The sequence below is a fragment of the Bufo gargarizans genome, chromosome 3 (genome assembly GCF_014858855.1).
Source record: "Bufo gargarizans isolate SCDJY-AF-19 chromosome 3, ASM1485885v1, whole genome shotgun sequence".
Taxonomy (NCBI): Eukaryota; Metazoa; Chordata; class Amphibia; order Anura; family Bufonidae; genus Bufo; species Bufo gargarizans.
This window is the reverse complement of record NC_058082.1, coordinates 453866941-453889155: the sequence shown is the minus strand read 5'-3', so window position 1 is coordinate 453889155 and position 22215 is coordinate 453866941. Positions and strand designations below refer to the sequence as shown.

The 22215-nt window shown below is 52.1% G+C and overlaps 1 protein-coding gene across 1 annotated transcript in view; it reads left to right on the top strand.

Annotated features, from left to right (window-relative positions):
- The first annotated feature begins 317 nt into the window (after positions 1–317).
- The window catches only part of LOC122930303 (zinc finger protein 432-like), a 33386-nt gene continuing 11488 nt past the window's right edge, over positions 318–22215 (top strand). Inside the window, exons 1-2 of the mRNA XM_044283565.1 lie at positions 318–389; positions 6078–6156. Of these exons, the coding sequence (XP_044139500.1) occupies positions 6085–6156 (72 nt within the window). The 5' untranslated portion in view covers positions 318–389; positions 6078–6084. The remainder of the gene's footprint in view (positions 390–6077; positions 6157–22215) is intronic.

The window sequence follows — 22215 nt, the reverse complement described above, 5'->3', positions numbered from 1 at the left end:
GATCTGCAAAACACACACGGACGTCTGAATGGACCCTAAAAAAGTCTGAGGCATCCGTTTTTTAAGGTATATGTTTTTTGTATACGTTAAAAGGATGGAAAAAACGTGATGTGAACCCAGCCTTAGACCCATATGCCCAAAATACACCACACACATGAAGCACAGGAGCATACCCAGCTGCACTGCCTGTACTTATACAGCACTGCTACCTACAGTATATTACACAGAGGAGCCCATCCCCCCCACAGCAGGCTCAGCCACGAACATTGCCCGGAGCCTGACTCCTCCCACACACGTGACTGATCACATGATCATGACATCACGAAGGTCCTTTAGCCCGGTAGCTGCTGCTTGTGCGGAGCTGTCATCCGGCTGTTCAGGGCTGTCAGGTAGGAGGCTGACGAGGTGTTGATGGGCCCGACTGTGTCAGGGCTGTGGGAACCGGCTGCGCTCTATGTTTGTGGGTTATGTAGCGGAGTCGGACGCGCTGCCTCTTGCTCGCATCATGTGTTTATAGTGACTCCATGAATCAGGCCTGGTTTACCCAGTGGTGCGATCCCGGCCACAGACGGCTCACAAGAGCCGACTGTCCCCGGGATTTCCATCCTGTCATCCGTCGCATTTCGCTGCTAAATATATCTGACTGGGGCGTCAATAGCCTGCGCCATCGCCCACTGACACATCAGCTCTGTTCACACTAAGGCATCCGTTTTACAAGCTCCAAGGAGAAAGCATATCCGATCCTATGGGATGCCATAAACAGGGAGGACAGGGCCACAGTCACTGGGGATTGTGGAAGGAGTCATTCTAGCATTAGGCCTCATGCACACAAACCTATTTTCTTTCCGTGTCCCTTCTGTTTTTTTTGTTTTTGTTTTTTTTGCGGACCGTATGCGGAACCATTCATTTTGATGGATCCACAAAAAAAAACTGAAGTTACTCCGTGTGCATTCCGTTTCCGTATGTCCGTATTTCCTTTCCGCAAAAAATAGACCATTTCCTGTTATTGTCCGCATTACGGACAAGGATAGGACTGTTCTATTATGGGCCGGCTGTTCCGTTCTGCAAACTACGGAATGCACACGGACATCCGTATGTTTTGCGGACCACAAAATACATACGGTCGTGTGCATGAGGCCTTAGGCCTCTTTCACACGACCGTTTTTTTTTTCCGTTTTGCGGGCCGTTTTTTGCGGTCCGTATACGGAACCATTCATTTCAATGGTTCCGCAAAAAAAACGGAATGTGTTCCGTATGCATTCCGTTTCCGTATTTCCGTTTTTCCGTTCCGTTGAAAGATAGAACATGTCCTATATTTGGCCGCAAATCACGTTCCGTGACTCCATTAAAGTCTATGGGTCCGCAAAAAAACGGAATGCATACGGAAATGCATCCGTATGTCTTCCGTATCCGTTCCGTTTTTTGCGGAACCATCTATTGAAAATGTTATGCCCAGCCCAATTTTTTATATGAAATTACTGTATACTGTATTTGCCATACGGAAAAACGGAACGGAACAACGGAACGGAAACGGAACCACAACGGAAGCAAAAAACGGAACAACGGATCCGTGAAAAACGGACCGCAAAACACTGAAATGGACATACTGTCGTGTGAAAGAGGCCTTAGGCTGAGTTCACACTACAGTCATTGTGAGCCATCACCAGTAGTGAAGCCTACTCAGACATAAGGTATAAGACAGTGATGGCGAACCTTTTAGAGGCCGAGTGCCCACACTGCAACCCAAAAGCCACTTATTTATCGCAAAGTGCCAACATGGCAATTAATGGTGGAAACGTCTACGGCATATTAGTACACCATAGACTTTTTCCAGGGAGAGGGCTCTGAGTGCTGCCTCTGGCACCTGTGCCATAGGTTCGCCACCACTGGTATAAGGGCTCATTCAGACGGCCGTATGCTATCCGCAAAAATGTGGGTTTTTGACCCGCACCTGTTTTGGGCTCACAATAACTATAACCCATTATAGTCCAATGAGGACGGAGCAGCAGTCTAGGGGCACACATTAACTAGCGGCAGGACGCTAATGTGAAAGTACCCTAACAGATCAAATAGCTGAGGTGTGAACTCAGCCTTAGGCCTCATGCACACGGCCATTGTGCCGGCCGCACAAGTTGCGGTCCCCAATGCACGGGCAACATCCGTGCAGCGGGCCGGACCCATTCAACTTGAATGGGTCCATGGTCTGTCCGCACTGCAAAAAATATGACATGTCATATTTATTTGCGATGCGGAACAATGGAAAGAAACACCACGGAAGCACTCCATAGTGCTTCCAGTGTTACGTTCCGTGACTCCTTTCCACATCTCTGGAATTGTGGACCCATTCAAGTGAATGGGTCCCCATCCGTGATGCGTGGTGCATGCGGCCATGGATTGCTGACCCACCGTTTGCTGACCAGTGATTTATTACTATGATTTGCTCGTTACTGAGCGTAAATCGGAAAACCCTTTCAACTGGTAGCGCTGTTTGGGAGCAATATTCATCCGGTCCCCAGGAAAAAAATTCAAACCATTGACCGTTCACTGATGGTTTGAAAAATCATCAGCGTCCTCTGACACTGCTCACCCCTCTGATCAGCAGTTCTGCAATAGTACTGGCTCAGAAACCGCAGCTCTGTTAGGCTTTTTCACACGAGCCAATGCCGCGCGGGTACTCCGCTGCGTGAAAGACTGCCAAGCCCCGCTCCAGACAGCGGAGACACTGAGCATTAACATGATTTATTTGCCTCTCTGTGACCTTTTTGCTACTAAATCACGGTGACAACTTTATCTCGCTGTGATTTTGTAGTAATAAGGTCACAAAGAGGCACGGAGCATTATCAATCATGTTAATGCTCCACGTCTCCGCTATCCAGAGTGGGGCTTGGCCCTCTTTCACGCAGCGGATTACTCGCACTGGATCCGCACGTGTGAAAGACCTCTTAATTTCTGTAGTGGAAGGTGCTGTATACTGCAGCGCTGCTCACATTGCTGTAGGGATAGCGAGGATCGCAGAATTTCATTACTTTCATATCGACACCATGTAAAGTATCACGATATTTGATATCAAGTCGAAACCACGCAATTTTTTTTTTTTTTAAATGACGAGTTGACCTGCTATTAATGAGAGGCACATGGAGGTCCAAATTGATGTGTTTTAATAAGAGCCCATTACCTCACATTAATTATTAATAAGTGACCCCATCATTTCTCACGTAATGGCTACTTTAGGGTTAATACGTCACATTAACCCCAAAGTTCCTCTCTGCTGACTGCTACTTATCTTTTTGCCCGCCTTTATTTCAGTCGGGCTGACTAACTCTCACATCTCTGGCTCATGCAGACGGCTGTAGCCGTTTTTGCGCCCCACAAAACACAGATACTGGACATGTGTTTTCCGCATTTTGCTGAATGGTATGTCCTGCCCTCTGTAGAACCGAACGGACAAGAATAGGACATGTTTTATTTTTTTGAGGGGGCGGCGAACAGACATATGGATGCAGGCAGCTCACAGCGTGCTGTCCACACCTTTTGCGGTCCCTTTGAAGTGAATGGCTCCAAATCCGACCTGTATAAAAATGCGGATGCGGACAAAAACCATGGTTGTGTGCACGAGCCCTTGTTTGCTCTGCTCTGCTTCCACAGTGCACACTGACCAATGGCGGACAGACCAGGTGCGGTGCATCAGCATTCACAGGAAGCTGAACCCTCCGCTCCCACCATCTCCCTCCCTGACGCTCCCACTAAACATTTTCATTGGCAGTGGCCAGCCGTGTGACATTGGGAAGGATTCCCTCCCTCTTTCTCAACTTGCCATGTTCTCTAATTAGATTTTTTGCGCACCCTAGTATCGAAAAACGGACAATCCAAATATCGAACCGAACCAGGCATCAAAGTATTGAAAAAGTTTCAAAACTTCGATACCCGGTGCATCTCCACATTGCAGTGAATGGGAGCTTCTCTGTCGCCATCCACTACAGAAACGGACAGACCGCGTAATTCTGGCACCGGAGCTACAGGTGATCGGCGGGGGTGCAGGGTGTCAGAGCCCCTCAGATCTGATATTTGATATCGGAAAACCTCTTTGCATGTACGTCACAGGGGCTCGGAGTGTATTAGGGTTGTTTTGGGTGTCGAATTTCCGATACCCAATCGATACTTGCCTGGTATCGACCTCGATACCAGAATTTGCCTTTTTCCGATTATAGGCTTCGCTATTGCGCAGTCTAGTATCAGAGAACAAGGAGTGCGCTGCTCTCAGTGCGCTCTGTGTTCTCCTTAGCAGCACAGGGGAGAAGGAAGCAGTCTCTCCCTCCCTGTGCCGCTGCCACGAATGAGGAGAGAGGAGCGGGCGCACGGCACCACCAATGAAAGTAAATGTTTAATACAAATCCCAGAGGCGGGTGCTGGCGGGGAGCTGCGATTAGCGGCAGTTAACCCCTCAGGTGCCGCACCCGCCTCATGTAGTAAATGTTAATTATATTATCATTGGTGGCGCAGTGCGCCCTCCTCCCCAGTATTAAAATCATTGGTGGCGCAGTGCACCCCCTCCTCTCAGCCCCCCCAGAATTAAAATAATTGGTGGCAGTGGCCACAGCGTCCCCTCCTCCTCCTCATTGGTGGCAGTGGCAGTTCCGATCGGAGCCCCAGCAGTGTAATCCTGGGGCTCTGATCGGTTACCATGGCAGCCAGGATGCTACTGAAGCCCTGGCTGCCATGGTAATCTACCTGCTGCTGTGTGTACTATGCACAGGGCAGCAGGGAGAGCGTGAAGTCCTATTCACCCTAATGGAGCTCTATCAGGGTGAATAGACAAGGGATTCAAAGATCTCAGGTTCTGGCCCCTAAGGGGGAAAATAGTTTATTAAATATAAAAAATAAAAATAAATCACCCCCTTTCCCAATTTTACATATAAAATATATAAACAATAAATAAACATATCACATATCGCCACTACAGAAAAGTCCAAAGTAATAAAATATAAAAAAAAAATCCTATGCAGTGAGTCAGCAGATTTGTACCTATGACACTGGCTGACCTGTTACATGTGCACTTGGCAGCTCAAGGCGTCTGTGTACCTCCCAATTTTTTGGACTATGAAAGAGGGACACGTATGGTTTATTGTGTGAAAGATCCATTTTTTTTTTTTCATGCATATTTGTGTACTTATAGTTTTTTTATTTTACACAAAAGCGCAAAAATTATCTGAATACAAAAATCTCTAAAATCTAAATTGCATCAAATAATATGCAAGATGGGCTCTAATCTATAGATAGGATACAGACAAACACATTCTGGGTCAATATTCTAAATGTGATAATGCAAATCTGGACCTCAGGGACATTTAAGCGGCAAAGAGGGACTTGGGTCAAAAAGAGGGACACTTGGGAGGTGTGCATCTGTGTTGGTCCTATGTGCCTACATTGCTGAGAAAAATTGTTGTAATATATGCAAATGAGCCTCTAGGAGCAATGGAGGCGTTACCATTACACCTAGAGGCTCTGCTCTCTCTGCAACTGACGTGTCTTCTGCACTTTGACAGGAACCCATTTGTATTGCAACTTAAAGGGGTTATCCAAGACTAAAAAATGTCCCCCATATGCCGGGCCCCTCACAATGAATATACTTACCTGGCTCCCTGCGCCGCTCCTGTTCCCCACACCATGGCTGCTGCTTCTCCCTGTGAGTGGATGCCTCCCTAGCGTCACCCGCGATGCACGGGAGGCAGGTCCCAGTCACCGCCTACCATTGGCTACTCCCCCCTGACACCGGTTCACCCGCGCACAGGGAGAAGCGGTGCGAGCACCAGGAGCGGGGCGGGGAGCCAGGTAAGCAGATTCAGTGTGAGGGGCCCGGGCGTATGGGGGAACATTTTTCAGTCTCAGAATATTTCTGCATTGGGTTTGTTAGGTTGTGTATGTTTTATGTAAACTATAGTCCTCCAATGGTTGCTATTCTCCTGATAAACCCTGCATTTAGTCTTTTGAACCATAACGTGGTATAGAATTTTTGGAGTCCTTTTTTTATTGCAAATGGTTGGTTTATTCATTTTCCCAAATTTCTCTTTTCCCCAAAGCCTCCAAATGGCTGAGTGTGAAACAGACGTTGAAAGCAGCCACCCTCTGGACGGGGATATAAGCGGTATATCTTTACAGGTAATGTTTTTTATGACATAAGATGAGGATATGGGTAAATTACACATTTTGCGATGTTGTGTATACCCCATTCATACAGGTATACATTCAGTTACTACATCTAGTACTATAGCATCGGTATCGGCCTATAGTGTCACTGTATTAGTGACGTCATGTAGTATTAGGAATAGGCAACTTCTGGTCCCTGGTCAGCGTGGCCTCCAGTTGCTGTTGGCTGAGGCTATGTTCACACGGACATATTTATGTAGGACCCACATTTTTTTTTTCTAAAGATGGAAGTGTATCCCAGCGAGGAGAAAAAGGCTTTGGTATACTGATCCTACAGTGATCACAGATCATGACTCCGCAGGTCCATGCATCTGAGCAGCTGTAGCAAGATGACCACAACTATATAGCTTGGACTTCCACGCTATGTGTAATTTTCTGTATACAATAAACTGATAGCGCAAAGATGGCATCCCTGTGATCGTCTCTCACACCCATACATTGAATAGGCCAGTCTGATCCACAAAACGGATGAGAATAGGACATCATGCACTAAGTTTCTAGGATAGGACACACACCGAACTGTGAAAAAAACCGTAGTGAATAATAACCCCATTGCATGACTATCTCTTTCTAACAAAGCTAGAACCAGCCCTGTACCTCACATGGGTCCAGAGATCTCTCCATTCGTTGCTCCAATTTTCTACTAGATTAAGGGCTCATGCAAACGACCGTAGTTATGGTCCGCATCCGAGCCGCAAAAATGCGGACCCATTCACTTCAATGGGGCCGGAAAGATGCGGACAGCACTCCCTGTGCTGTCTGCATCCGTTGCTCCGTTCCAAGGCCCCGGAAAAAAAAAAATTTGCATGTCCTATTCTTGTCCGTCTTGCGGACAAGAATAGGCATGTCTACAATGGGCCCTTCCGTTTTTTACAGATCCGCGGTTTGCGGACCGCAAAAAACGGCATGGTCGTGTGCATGTAGCTGAATTCTAACCTAGCAGTTCGGGGAGGGGTGTTGCCCTTCCTGCTGCCACCTTCTTCCTGTAACTGTCCCAGCTTGGGGGCGTGCCCTTCCTGCTGCCACTCTCTTCCTGAAACTATCACAGCTCGGGGATGTGTCTTTCATGATGCTACTCTCTTCCTGTAACTATCACCGCTTCCAACAGTAGATCTGGCTTGTGGCAGTTGACGGATGGAACCGAGCATGCACTTTCACCTCGGCGATGTTACTGAAGTGGTTGGAGAAATAAGGAAAATAACAAACAGCAGGTGGCGCTATACAGATACATGTTATTGAAAAACTCAGTGGCTGAACTAACCTTTAAGCATTCGGCTCTAAGTGCTGGTTAAAAAAAATATATAATTTTCGTGGAACAATCCCTTTAACTGGTATAGGTCAGCACCACCGTACACAATGAAATAAATGGCAGGTCTGTCGGCTCACCTTCTTTATTACATCTACCCATGGTTTGGTCCCATATGCACTGCTGATCTGAGAGTTGGTCATAGTCTTCCTTTTCCAAGAGATGTTTCAACATATGGATATATCCCACCTACTGCACATGTCCATATTTTCTCCCTAAATAGATGTAGCTGTAATAACAGATCCACTTTTTTGCTGTATACTTGTATTCCTAGCACCTTCGGAATTTGTCAGAAAACATCACTTTTGCATCAAAATCCAAATGTGTTACATTTGGATTTTCTGCTGATTTCTCCTTGTAAAATAAAAGGAAGAAAAATCACAAAATTGTCAAAGGTCTCCAGCGAATCCACGCGATAATAGGCATGCTCCATGTGACGGAATGGTGTGTCCGCCTGCGGTCCTGCTCCTATCTGACCCCCTGGTTGGTGATGTCTCGGACGTCTGCGGAGGGGATGGGGCACCCACGGTGGAGATCAGCCCGAGTGGCCCGGCCTTCTTGGTACAATGTGTTGCGCCCTGGAATCACTCACCAGTAACCCAATCTAGCACGAAATAAGATGTCCATACACTTAAACGCACAACCGAAATATAAAAGGAAGGAAAATGGTCTTTCAAATTGTCTGAGTTATTAGTCACGTGGCCCGCAGGACGGCGCGCTCAGGGCCGTTTCGTGACATTTCTCCCCCCCAATAAAGTCCGACGGACACGGTTGGACCCCAACGGGTCGAATAGGGGGAGTCGGTGAGCTCAGGTCTCCGGGTTCCCGGGCACATTGCCGCGATAGTCCATCAGCATTCCCATTCTGAGACCCGGGCCGGTACTGGACCGTAAAATTAAATGGTTGGAGGGCCAGGCTCCACCGCAACAGGCGTCCGTTTTCCCCCGCCACCCGGTTGAGCCACACCAGTGGATTGTGGTCGGTCATAACGGTGAAGGACCGCCCGTAAACATGGCTGAAATTTCCTCAGGGCCCAGACCAAGGCCAAACACTCCTTCTCCACCGCGGCGTATCCCACCTCCCGGGGTAAGAGTTTGCGGCTGATGTACGCCACCGGATGATCCCCCCCCCCCGTCCTCCCCCACTTGGCTTAGCACGGCTCCCAGTCCGAACATTGAGGCGTCTGTATGGACGATAAAACGTTTGTTATAATTTGGAGCTGCTAAGAGGGGGGCTTTGGTTAGGGCGGTTTTCAGCTTCTGGAAGGCTGCTTCACACTCCGGGGACCACAGGACTTGGCGGGGTAGGGATTTCTTGGTCAGGTCTGTCAGGGGTTTGGCGAGGTCGCTGTAGTGGGGGACAAACTTCCTGTAGTACCCCGCGGTGCCCAAGAAGGCGAGGACCTGGATCTTGGTCACGGGGGTGGGCCATTCTAGAATGGCTTCTACCTTGGCGGGTTCTGGTCGCTGGGTCCCACAGCCCACCCGGTGGCCGAGGTACTGCACCTCGGACATCCCTATTTTACATTTTTCCGGTTTAAGGGTCAGGTTGGCGTCCCTGATTCGATCTAATACCACCCCCAGATGGTGGAGGTGTTCCTCCCAGGTCTGGCGGTATATGGCTATGTCGTCCAGGTACGCACAAGCGAACTCCTGTAGGCCATCGAGGAGGCGATCGATTAACCGCTGAAAGGTGGCCGGAGCGTTCTTCATCCCGAACGGCATGACCCGGAATTGGTACAGGCCGAACGGGGTGATGAAGGCCGACTTCGGGGTCGCCTCCTCTGCAAGGGGAATCTGCCAGTACCCCTTGCACAGATCGACGGTGGTCAAGAAATGGCCCTGGGAGATCTTGTCTAACAGCTCGTCGACTCGGGGCATGGGGTAAGCATCAGTGATGGTGCATTCGTTTAACCTCCGGTAGTCGACGCAAAACCGAGTGGTACCATCCTTTTTGGGGACCAGGACTACGGGCGATGCCCAGGGACTGGCCGAGGGCTCGATCACCCCCAGCTCCAGCATTTCCCGGATTTCAGCCCGCATGGGTTCGCGTACTGCCTCCGGGAGTCTCTGTATGCTGGTTGCCGGAGGGGTCTCTGGCCGGGGGTTTCTACTTGGTGCACGGTCCGGCTGGTATAGCCGGGGAGGGCAGAAAAGATCTCTTGGCGGTCTTGGAGCAGCTGCCTAACCTGTGCCTGTTTATGGGGTCCCAACTCCTCCCCCAGCTGCACCTGCGCTACCCCTGAGGGCTGACTATCTATCCCAGGAAGCTCTATCAGGGGAAACTGTTCTGCCTCCTCGGTGGCTGGAGCGCAGATGGCCGACACCGTCTCCGGGCGCTCGTGGTAGGCCTTGAGCATGTTGACATGGAACGTCCGCTGAATCCTGGTGTCGGTACAGCTGACGACCACATAGGTGGTTTCTCCCACTTGGGTTACCACCCGATAAGGGCCCTGCCAGGACGCCTGCAGCTTATTCTGCCGCTGTGGCTTTAACACCAGGACTTTCTGCCCCACGAGGAACGAGCGGCTGCGGGCAGAGCGGTCGTACCATGCCTTCTGCTGGGCCTGAGCTGCCTGCATGTTCCCCTGAACTAATTCTGTGAGTTCGGTCAGGCGTTCTCTGAGCTCCAGGACGTAACTCAGGACGGGGAGACCATCGGCTTCCTGTCCTCCCTCCCACTGAGCCCTGACTAAATCCAAGGGACCCCTGACCCTGCGTCCGTACAATAATTCGAAGGGGGAGAACCCGGTCGATTCTTGGGGGGACCTCTCGGTAGGCAAATAACAAGTGGGGCAGGTATTTTTCCCAGTCCTTCCTTTCGTGGGCGAAGGCTCGGATTAGCTGTTTCAGGGTCCCATTAAACCGTTCGCACAACCCGTTCGTCTGAGGGTGATATGGGGCACTGTGAAGCGCCTTAACACCGCACAGGCGCCAGAGCTGTTGGGTCAGCTCAGCAGTGAACTGGGAGCCCTGATCAGACAAAATCTCCCGTGGGAATCCTACCAGAGAGAACACCCGTAGGAGGGCATCGGCGATGGTGTCAGCCTGGATGTTGGACAGGGCCACCGCCTCGGGGTATCGGGTGGCGTAGTCCACCACGGTGAGAATATATCTCTTCCCGGTGGCGCTGGGGCGAGGTAGGGGGCCAATTATGTCGACCGCCACCCGACTAAAGGGTTCTTGTATGATGGGCATGGGGTGCAGTGGGGCTTTCGGGTGGTCTCCGGTTTTCCCCGTCTTCTGACAAACCGGGCAGGTGCGACAGTACTCTCGGGCATCCTCACTAAGACGGGGCCAAAAGAACGCTTGTGTTAACCGGTGTCGGGTCTTGGTCACCCCTAGGTGACCGGCGAGGGGAATGTCGTGGGCCAGTCTCAGGAGCTCCTGTCTAGGGGCCTGAGGGACTATTAATTGTTTATGGGGAGCCTGTGGCTTCCGGGTGCCCCCCCTTGCGGTGTACCTATACAATAACCCATCCTCCCACTCAATGCTATCGTCCCTTGCGCCTTCCGGGCCCTTGCCGGCCCGGTCGCGATACCTCTCTAGGGTGGGGTCGGTCTGAGTCTGGTGTCGGAAGGTGGCCGGGGAGCCCAATGTGAGGGGGTGGTCAGGTCGAGGGGATGTGGTCTCGTTTGGTCGGGGTTTGGGTTGTGGTCTCACCTGGGTCCCGACGGGAGTGCCGTGGTTGTTCCGGTGGCTCTGTTGCCGGGTTGTCACCGGGGCTGCCGCGTCCGTGGCGTAGGCCGAGACCAAGCGTCCCAAGTCGTTCCCAAGGAGGATTTCAGCCGGTAGTTGGTAGAGTAAACCCACCCTCACAGATCCCTCCCCAGACCCCCAATCAAGGTGGACTCGGGCAGTAGCGAGTCAAAGCACTTTTCCTCCGGCCACGCGGACAGCGACGGTGTGGTCTAGCCGGTTCTTTTTGGATATCAGGTGGGGGCGCACGAGCGTGATGGTGGCGCCGGAGTCTCGGAGGCCCTCGGCAGCCCGCCCGTTGATCCACACCGCCTGTCGGTGGTGTTGGCGGTTGTCAGCCGAGGCAGCTTGTACGGGGTCGGCCTCGTGCAGCATCCCCCATTCTTCCTGGGGGTCCCAATACGGGGATTCGGTTTGGTAACAGTGGGCCGCAGGTGGTGCTCGGGGGGGTCCCCGCGCAGGGGGAGGTTGGTTGGGACAGTTCTGACGGTAGTGCCCCCCCTGGCCGCACCCGTAACATCGGATGGTAACCGTGGAGTGCGAGCGGTTTGTCTGGGGGCGGTTCGCCAGTCTGGGTGCTGGCCAGCGAGTCGGTGGCTCCGGGAAAGGGGTGGATAGTGTGGGTCGAAGGGGTGGGGGTCGCTCTGTCCCGTTGGGTTTCCGTGTGTCCGTATACTCATCTGCCCAGGTAGCCGCTTGCTGCACCGTCTGGGGCTTCTTGTCCCTCACCCACTCCCGTACTGCCGGGGCGGTGTGGTCAAAGAATTGTTCGAGGAGGAACAGCTGGGTGATGTCTTCCACGGTTCGAGCTTTGCTCCCTGCGAACCAGGTCTTCAGGTCTCTTTGCAGCCGGTGTGCCCACTCCACATAAGTAGTGCTGTTGGGCCGGCGTGAGTTCCGGAACTTCATCCGGCTGGCCTCGGGAGTGATGGCAAAGCGGGCCAGTAAGGTTTGCTTTACCTGCTCGTAGTCCCGGGCTTCCTCGTCTGGGACGGTTCGATAGGCCTCCGCAGCTCGTCCGGTCAACTTACAGGCGAGAATTCCGACCCAAGCGGAACGTTGAACCTCATGTATTTGGCACGACCGCTCAAAGTCTTGGAGAAAGCTCTCGATCTCTTCCTCCGCCTCGTTAAAAGTCTTGAAGACCTGGAAGGGTACTTTCCGGGCCGCTGGTCTCTCGGGGTTGGGGCTCTCCACTCTCTGGTACTGGATTTCTGCCAGCCGTAGCTCATGCTGGCGCACCCTCTCCCGCTCTTCCTCTTGAGCGATTTCTTGGACAATCTTGTGGAAGGTGGCTTCCGTCGGGGCTTCTCCGTAAGCCGCTGCCCGCTGCTGTACCTTTTTCTGGAAGGAATTTTCAGAGATGGGTGCCTGGGAGGGGGTCGGTGGTGGGGGTACGGGCGCGGCCCTCTCCCGCTGATCCATGTCCATTAGCTCTTCGACCAGAGCATCCTTGGTTTTCGAGCCCGCAGTCCCTCCACGGTTCTCCAGCAGATCTCGCAGAGTGTCTCGTTTACAGCTGGCGTAGGCTGCCATGCTGAGATGAGGGTCTCTTCTGGGGGTGCAGAGAGCAATCCCACTGCTGCCACCAGTGTGACGGAATGGTGTGTCCGCCTGCGGTCCTGCTCCTATCTGACCCCCTGGTTGGTGATGTCTCGGACGTCTGCGGAGGGGATGGGGCACCCACGGTGGAGATCAGCCCGAGTGGCCCGGCCTTCTTGGTACAATGTGTTGCGCCCTGGAATCACTCACCAGTAACCCAATCTAGCACGAAATAAGATGTCCATACACTTAAACGCACAACCGAAATATAAAAGGAAGGAAAATGGTCTTTCAAATTGTCTGAGTTATTAGTCACGTGGCCCGCTGGACGGCGCGCTCAGGGCCGTTTCGTGACACTCCAGATGTACAAATCTGTAGTGAGCGAAACACTATGGGTGAATAAGTTAAGGAATTGCCATCAAGTAATACTAGATCTCCTCTGCCTTGGAAATGCATGGAAAGCCAGAGACAATCTGCCCCTCAAGCAACAAAAAGGAATGTCTTCTCACAGCGGAAGAATCGTACAGATGGATATGCTCGTGCAGTGTTGTAACAGAGTTTCACCGGGGCTATGTTCTAGAGTAGAGAAAATATGCAGTCTGCAAAAATAGTACTATATAAGGGGGGTCATTCACATCACGATCCTCTGTTGCAAATTCCATAAAAAAAACAGGAAAGAATACTGCAGCATGCTGCGCTATTTTGCCCAGTAAAATGCTGGGCTCTATGATGGCAAACCGACCCCATTATAGTCTATTGCTGCAGTCATTTGACAAATCCAGCACTTCTGTCATTTTTGTTTTTCTGCTCCTGTGAACAACGGAAATGATTAGCAGAGGTCTAGTGGGGATCTGAACAAACCCTTAGTAAGTGCAGAACATATCTAACTGCATTGGGACCAGATTTAGGTCGAAAATCCCTTTTTATCCTAATTGCTGCCTAAAATTATTGGGGACAGAGCCTTAACCCCTTAAAGAGGACCTTTCACTCATATGCAAACTAAAAACTAACTATACCTGTGGGCAGAGCGGCGCCCAGGGGTCCCCCTGCACTTACTAGTATGCCTGGGCGCTGCTCCGTTCGCCCGGTATAGGCTCCGGTGTCTCAGCTCCGTCTGTTGTACTGGACAGATTTTTTTGTAGGAGGCGTGTCCCTTGCTGCAGCACTGGCCAATCGCAGCGCACAGCTCATAGCCAGTCTATGAGCTGTGTGCTGCGATTGGCCAGCACTGCAGCAAGGGACACGCCTCCTACAAAAAATCAGTCCAGTACAACAGACGGAGCTGAGACACCGGAGCCTATACAGGGCGAACGGAGCGGCGCCCAGGCATACTAGTAAGTGCAGGGGGACCCATGGGTGCCGCTCTGCCCACAGATAGAGTTAGTTTTTAGTTTGTATACGAGTGAAAGGTCCTCTTTAAGGACACAGCCTTATTTCACCTTAAGGACCAGGCCATTTTTTGCAAATCTGACCAGTGTCACTTTAAGTGCTGATAACTTTAAAACGCTTTGACTTATCCAGACCGTTCTTAGATTGTTTTTTCGTCACATATTGTACTTCATGACACTAGTAAAATTAAGTCAAAAAAAGTATTTTTTTTTGCACCAAAAAATACCTAATTTAACAAAAATTTGGAAAAATTAGCCCATTTCAAAGTTTCAGTTTCTCTACTTCTGTAATACATAGTACCGTATTTTTCGCCGTATAAGACGCACTTTCCCCCCCCCAAAATGGGGGGAAAATGCCTCTGCGTCTTATACGGCGAATGCTGTCAGTTTTACATCGCAAGCTGCGATGTAAAGCGAGCGGGGACTCGGGGAGGGACTGGGAGGAGGAGCTGGGGCCGGCAATAGCGGCGGGGCGGTGCAGTCACTGTACTATAGCCCCGCAGCTCCGGTATACTAATATAATATGTCATATTCAATTAATGGTTATTAAATATGCCCCTTTATGCCTAATAGTACCTTAAATCCTAAGCGCTTCAGTACAATGCAGGCCGGGCGGGCGGCAGCGTAACTCCCTGATGTCACGTGCCTGCGCCGCCTACTTTATGAATGAAGCAGGCGGCGCAGGTAAGTGACGTCAGTGAGTGACGCGCCGCGCCGGCCGCCCGGCCTGCCTGTCGGCATTGTACTGAAGCGCTTAGGATTTAAGGTACTATTAGGAATAAAGAGGCATATTTAATAACTATTAATTGAATAAGACATATTATATTAGTATACTGGAGCGGCGGGGGATCTGTGGATGGCACAGTTATGGGCTGGGAGGGTCTGTGGATGACGCATGTATAACAGTGCCATCCACAGATCCCCCCCCCCCCTGTAACAGTGCCAGCCACAATCCCCCTGTAACAATCCCCCTGTAACAGTGCCAGCCACAATCCCCCTGTAACAGTGCCAGCCACAGATCCCCTGTAACGGTGCTGCCAGCCACAGATCCCCCTGTAACGGTGCCTGCCATCCACAGATCCCCCTGTAACGGTGCCTGCCAGCCACAGATCTAACCCCCCCCCCCCCTGTAACGGTGCCTGCCAGCCACAGATCCCCTGTAACGGTGCCTGCCATCCACAGATCCCCCTGTAACGGTGCCTGCCAGCCACAGATCCCCCTGTAACGGTGCCTGCCAGCCACAGATCCCCCTGTAACGGTGCCTGCCAGCCACAGATCCCCCTGTAACGGTGCCTGCCAGCCACAGATCCCCTGTAACGGTGCCTGCCAGCCACAGATCCCCCTGTAAACGGTGCCTGCCAGCCACAGATCCCCCTGTAACGGTGCCTGCCAGCCACAGATCCCCCTGTAACGGTGCCTGCCAGCCACAGATCCCCCTGTAACGGTGCCTGCCAGCCACAGATCCCCCTGTAACGGTGCCTGCCAGCCACAGATCCCCCTGTAACGGTGCCTGCCAGCCACAGATCCCCCTGTAACGGTGCCTGCCAGCCACAGATCCCCCTGTAACGGTGCCTGCCAGCCACAGATCCCCCTGTAACGGTGCCTGCCAGCCACAGATCCCCCTGTAACGGTGCCTGCCAGCCACAGATCCCCCTGTAACGGTGCCTGCCAGCCACAGATCCCCCTGTAACGGTGCCTGCCAGCCACAGATCCCCTGTAACGGTGCCTGCCAGCCACAGATCCCCCTGTAACGGTGCCTGCCAGCCACAGATCCCCCTGTAACGGTGCCTGCCAGCCACAGATCCCCCTGTAACGGTGCCTGCCAGCCACAGATCCCCTGTAACGGTGCCTGCCAGCCACAGATCCCCCTGTAACGGTGCCTGCCAGCCACAGATCCCCCTGTAACGGTGCCTGCCAGCCACAGATCCCCCTGTAACGGTGCCTGCCAGCCACAGATCCCCCTGTAACGGTGCCTGCCAGCCACAGATCCCCCTGTAACGGTGCCTGCCAGCCACAGATCCCCCTGTAACGGTGCCTGCCAGCCACAGATCCCCCTGTAACGGTGCCTGCCAGCCACAGATCCCCCTGGTAACGGTGCCTGCCAGCCACAGATCCCCCTGTACGGTGCCTGCCAGCCACAGATCCCCCTGTAACGGTGCCTGCCAGCCACAGATCCCCCTGTAACGGTGCCTGCCAGCCACAGATCCCCCTGTAACGGTGCCTGCCAGCCACAGATCCCCCTGTAACGGTGCCTGCCAGCCACAGATCCCCCTGTAACGGTGCCTGCCAGCCACAGATCCCCCTGTAACGGTGCCTGCCAGCCACAGATCCCCCTGTAACGGTGCCTGCCAGCCACAGATCCCCCTGTAACGGTGCCTGCCAGCCACAGATCCCCCGGTAACGGTGCCTGCCAGCCACAGATCCCCCTGTAACGGTGCCTGCCAGCCACAGATCCCCCTGTAACGGTGCCTGCCAGCCACAGATCCCCCTGTAACGGTGCCTGCCAGCCACAGATCCCCCTGTAACGGTGCCTGCCAGCCACAGATCCCCCTGTAACGGTGCCTGCCAGCCACAGATCCCCCTGTAACGGTGCCTGCCAGCCACAGATCCCCCTGTAACGGTGCCTGCCAGCCACAGATCCCCCTGTAACGGTGCCTGCCAGCCACAGATCCCCTGTAACGGCCACAGACCCCTGTACGGTGCCTGCCAGCCACAGATCCCCCTGTAACGGTGCCTGCCAGCCACAGATCCCCCTGTAACGGTGCCTGCCAGCCACAGATCCCCCTGTAACGGTGCCTGCCAGCCACAGATCCCCCTGTAACGTGCCTGCCAGCCACAGATCCCCCTGTAACGGTGCCTGCCAGCCACAGATCCCCCTGTAACGGTGCCTGCCAGCCACAGATCCCCCTGTAACGGTGCCTGCCAGCCACAGATCCCCCTGTAACGGTGCCTGCCAGCCACAGATCCCCCTGTAACGGTGCCTGCCAGCCACAGATCCCCCTGTAACGGTGCCTGCCAGCCACAGATCCCCCTGTAACGGTGCCTGCCAGCCACAGATCCCCCTGTAACGGTGCCTGCCAGCCACAGATCCCCCTGTAACGGTGCCTGCCAGCCACAGATCCCCCTGTAACGGTGCCTGCCAGCCACAGATCCCCTGTAACGGTGCCTGCCAGCCACAGATCCCCCTGTAACGGTGCCTGCCAGCCACAGATCCCCCTGTAACGGTGCCTGCCAGCCACAGATCCCCCTTGTAACGGTGCCTGCCAGCCACAGATCCCCCTGTAACGGTGCCTGCCAGCCACAGATCCCCCTGTAACAGGTGCCTGCCAGCCACAGATCCCCCTGTAACGGTGCCTGCCAGCCACAGATCCCCCTGTAACGTGCCTGCCAGCCACAGATCCCCCTGTAACGGTGCCTGCCAGCCACAGATCCCCCTGTAAACGGTGCCTGCCAAGCCACAGATCCCCCTGTAACGGTGCCTGCCAGCCACAGATCCCCCTGTAACGGTGCCTGCCAGCCACAGATCCCCCTGTAACGGTGCCTGCCAGCCACAGATCCCCCTGTAACGGTGCCTGCCAGCCACAGATCCCCTGTAACGGTGGCCTGCCAGCCAGCAGTCCCCCTGTAACGGTGCCTGCCAAGCCACAGATCCCCCTGTAACGGTGCCTGCCAGCCACAGATCCCCCTGTACGGTGCCTGCCAGCCACAGATCCCCCTGTAACGGTGCCTGCCAGCAAAGATCCCCCTGTAACGGTGCCTGCCAGCCACAGATCCCCCTGTAACGGTGCCTGCCAGCCACAGATACCCCTGCGGTCGCCTGCCCAGCCACAGATCCCCCCCTGTAACGGTGCCTGCCAGCCACAGATCCCCCTGTAACCGGTGCCTGCCAGCCACAGATTCCCCCTGTAACGTTGCCTGCCAGCCACAGATCCCCCTGTAACGGTGGCCTGCCAGCCACAGATCCCCCTGTACGGTGCCTGCCAGCCACAGATCCCCCTGTAACGGTGCCTGCCAGCCACAGATCCCCCTGTAACGGTGCCTGCCAGCCACAGATCCCCACCTGTAACGGTGCCTGCCAGCCACAGATCCCCCTGTAACGGTGCCTGCCAGCCACAGATCCCCCCTGTAACGGTGCCTGCCAGCCACAGATCCCCCTGTAACGGTGCCTGCCAGCACACAGATCCCCCTGTAAACGGTGCCTGCCAGCCACAGATCCCCCTGTAACGGTGCCTGCCAGCCACAGATCCCCTGTAACGGTGCCTGCCAGCCACAGATCCCCCTGTAACGGTGCCTGCCAGCCACAGATCCCCCCTGTAACGGTGCCTGCCAGCCACAGATCCCCCCTGTAACGGTGCCTTCCAGCCACATATCCCCCTGTACCGGTGCCTGCCAGCCACCACCCCACCCCCCCCCCCCCCCAGATCCCCGTAACGGTGCCGTGCCCAGCCCCAGATCCCCCTGTCACCGGTGCCTGCCCAGTCCCACAGATCCCCCTGTAACGGTGCCTGCAGCACCAGATCCCACTGTAACGGTGCCTTGTCCAGCCACAGAATCCCCCTGTAACGGTGCCTGCCAGCCACAGCATCCCCACTGTACACCGCCGTGCCTGCCAGCCTCACAGATCTCCCCTGTAACGTTGTGCCTGCCAGCCACAGCATCCCCCCTGTAACGGTGCCTGCCAGCCACAGATCCCCCTGTAACGGTGCCTGCCAGCCACAGATCCCCCTGTACAGTGCCTGCCCAAAAGACCAACAGATCCCCACTGTAACGGTGCCTGCCAGCCACAGATACCCCCTGTAACGTGCCTGCCAGCCAAAGATCCCCCTGTAACGGTGCTGCAGCCACAGATCCCCTGTAACGGTGCCTGCCAGCCACAGATCCCCCTGTCACAGGTGCCTGCCAGCCACGAATCCCCCTTTGTTAACGGTGCCTGCCATGCCACAGATCCCCCTGTAACGGTGCCTGCCAGCCACAGATCCCCCTGTAACGGTGCCTGCCAGCCACAGATCCCCCCCCCCCCCCCCCTGTAACGGTGCCTGCCAGCCACAGATCCCCCCCCCCCCCCCCTGTAACGGGGTCCGTCATCCACAGATCCCCCCCCCCCCCCTGTAACGGGGTCCGTCATCCACAGATCCCCCCCCCCCCCCTGTAACGGGGTCCGTCATCCACAGATCCCCCCCCCCCCCCTGTAACGGGGTCCGTCATCCACAGATCCCCCCCCCCCCCCCCTGTAACGGGGTCCGTCATCCACAGATCCCCCCCCCCTCCCTGTAACGGGGTCCGTCATCCACAGATCCCCCCCCCCCCCCTGTAACGGGGTCCGTCATCCACAGATCACCATTAGTTCCAAACACACAGCACACCTTTTGGTTAAAAAAAATAAAAAATTCTTATTTTCCTCCCCAAAAACCTAGGTGCGTCTTTTATACAGCGAAAAATACGGTAATACCCCCAAAACTTGTGATGACTTTACATTCCCCATATGTCTACTTCATGTTTGAATTATTTTGGGAATGAAATTTAATTTTTTGGGGATGTTACAAGGCTTAGAAGTTTAGAAGCAAATCTTGAAATTTTTCAGAAATTTACAAAAAAACTATTTTTAGGGACCACTACAGCTCTGAAGTCACTTTGCGAGGCTTACATAATGGAAACCACCCACAAAATGACCCCATTGTATAAACTACACCCCTCAAGGTATTCAAAACTGATTTGACAAACTTCGTTAACCCTTTAGGTGTTGCACAAGAGTTATTGGCAAATATGGGATAAAATGTAAGAATTTCATTATTTTTTTTTGCCTAATTTTCCATTTTAACCCATTTTTTTCCACTTACAAAGCAAGGGTTAACAGCCAAACAAGAATGTATCTTTATTGCCCTGACTCTGCCGTTTACAGAAACACCCAATATGTGGCCGTAAACTACTGTACGGCCACACAGCGGGGCATAAAGTGAAAGGTGCGCCGTTTGGTTTTTGGAAACCAGATTTTGCTGGACTGGTTTTTTGACACCATGTCCCATTTGAAGCCCCCCTGATGCACCCCTAGAGTAGAAACTCCATAAAAGTGACCCTATCTAAGAAACTACACCCCTCAAGGTATTCAAAACTGATTTTACAAACGTCATTAACCCTTCAGGTGTTGCACAAGATTTAATGGAAAATAGAGATACAATTTCAAAATTTCACTTTTTTGGCAGATTTTCCATTTTTTTATATATATATTTTTTTTTTTCCAGTTACAAATCAAGGGTTAAAACTCATTATTTATGGCCCTGATTCTGTAGTTTACAGAAACACCCCATATGTTATCGTAAATGCTGTACGGGCACACGGCAGGGCGCAGAAGGCAAGGAATGCCATATGGTTTTTGGAAGGCAGATTTTGCTGGACTGTTTTTTTTTGAAACCATGTCCCATTTGAAGCCCCCCTGATGCACCCCTAGAGTAGAAACTCCAGAAAAGTGACCCCATTTTAGAAACTACGGGATAGGGTGGCAGTTTTGTTGGTACTAGTTTAGGGTACATATGATTTTTGGTTGCTCTATATTACCCTTTTTGTGCTGCAAGGTAACAAGAAATAGCTTTTTTGGCACCGTTTTTTTTTTTTTTTTTTTTTTTTTTTTTGTTATTTACAACATTCATCTGACAGGTTATATCATGTGGTAATTTCATAGAGCAGGTTGTCACGGACACGGCGATACCTAATATGTATACATTTTTTTTTTTTTTTTTTTTTTATGTAAGTTTTACCCAATGATTTCATTTTTAAAACAAAAAAAAAGTTTTTGTGTCTCCATAGTCTAAGAGACATATTTTTTCAGTTTTTGGGCGATTATCTTAAGTAGGGTCTCTTTTTTTGCAGGATGAGATGACGGTTTGATTGGCACTATTTTGGGGTGCATATGACTTTTTGATCGCTTGCTATTACACTTTTTGTGACGTAAGATGACAAAAAATTGCTTTTTTTACACCGTTTTTTATTTATTACGGTGGTCACCTGAGGGGTTAGGTCATGTGATATTTTTATAGAGCCGGTCGATACGGACGCGGCAATACATAAATTAAAAAAAACTATGCATATTAGGTAAGTTTTTTACACAATGATTTCATTTTTGAAACAAAAAAAATGTTTTAGTGTTTCCATAGTCTTAGAGCCATAGTTTTTTCAGTTTTTGGGCGATTATCTTAAGTAGGGTCTCATTTTTTGCGGGATGAGATGACGGTTTGATTGTTACAATTTTGGCGTACATGCGACTTTTTGATCACTTTTATTACCTTTTTTTGGGAAGTAAGGTGGGCAAAATTTCAATTTCATCATAGTTTTTTATTTTTTATTTTTATGGCGTTCACCGTTCGGGTAATGTAGCATGACCGTTTTATAGATCAGGTCGTTATGGACGCGGCGATACCGAACATGTGTAGGGAATTTTTATTTTTTTCATTTTTAATCAGTGATAAATGTGTTTTTTGATCACTTTTTTTTTTTTACCCAGACCCACTTGTTTCTTGAAGATCCAGTGGGTCTGATGTCTGTATAAAACAGTGCTGTACTCTATATAGGGTTCTGCACTGTATTTTACTTACACTGAACAGATCTATGCCTTCAGCACAGATCTGTTCAGCACCATGGACAGCAGGACGCCTGAGAAGGCGTCCTGTTGCCATGGAAACCTTCCCCGTCTGCCACAACTTCGCAGACGGGGAAGGGTGAGGACGGGGCTTCGGGGGGCTGTCTGGGGGCTCTCTCTCTCTCCCATCTGGGGGCTGCAAAGGCACAGCAGCCCCCCGATCGGAGAGGGAGCTCCCTGAGCTGTTAACCTTTTCCATACAGCGGTCCGTACGGTCCGAATTAAAAAAATGAAAATACTTAGATATTATTTTATTATAAATATGTTCTCAAATATCTTTAATGGTTCATTTTTTTTTTTTTCTAGGGAGCGATTATTAGGAAAAATAAAATGTCCGCTATCCTATTAGTACACACAAAACCTGTCCTAATCACACTGAGCTAAAGAGCTGCCTCATCCTCCTCTCTGCTCTGCTTGTCAGGGATTATACAGCTGATAAGATTTTCA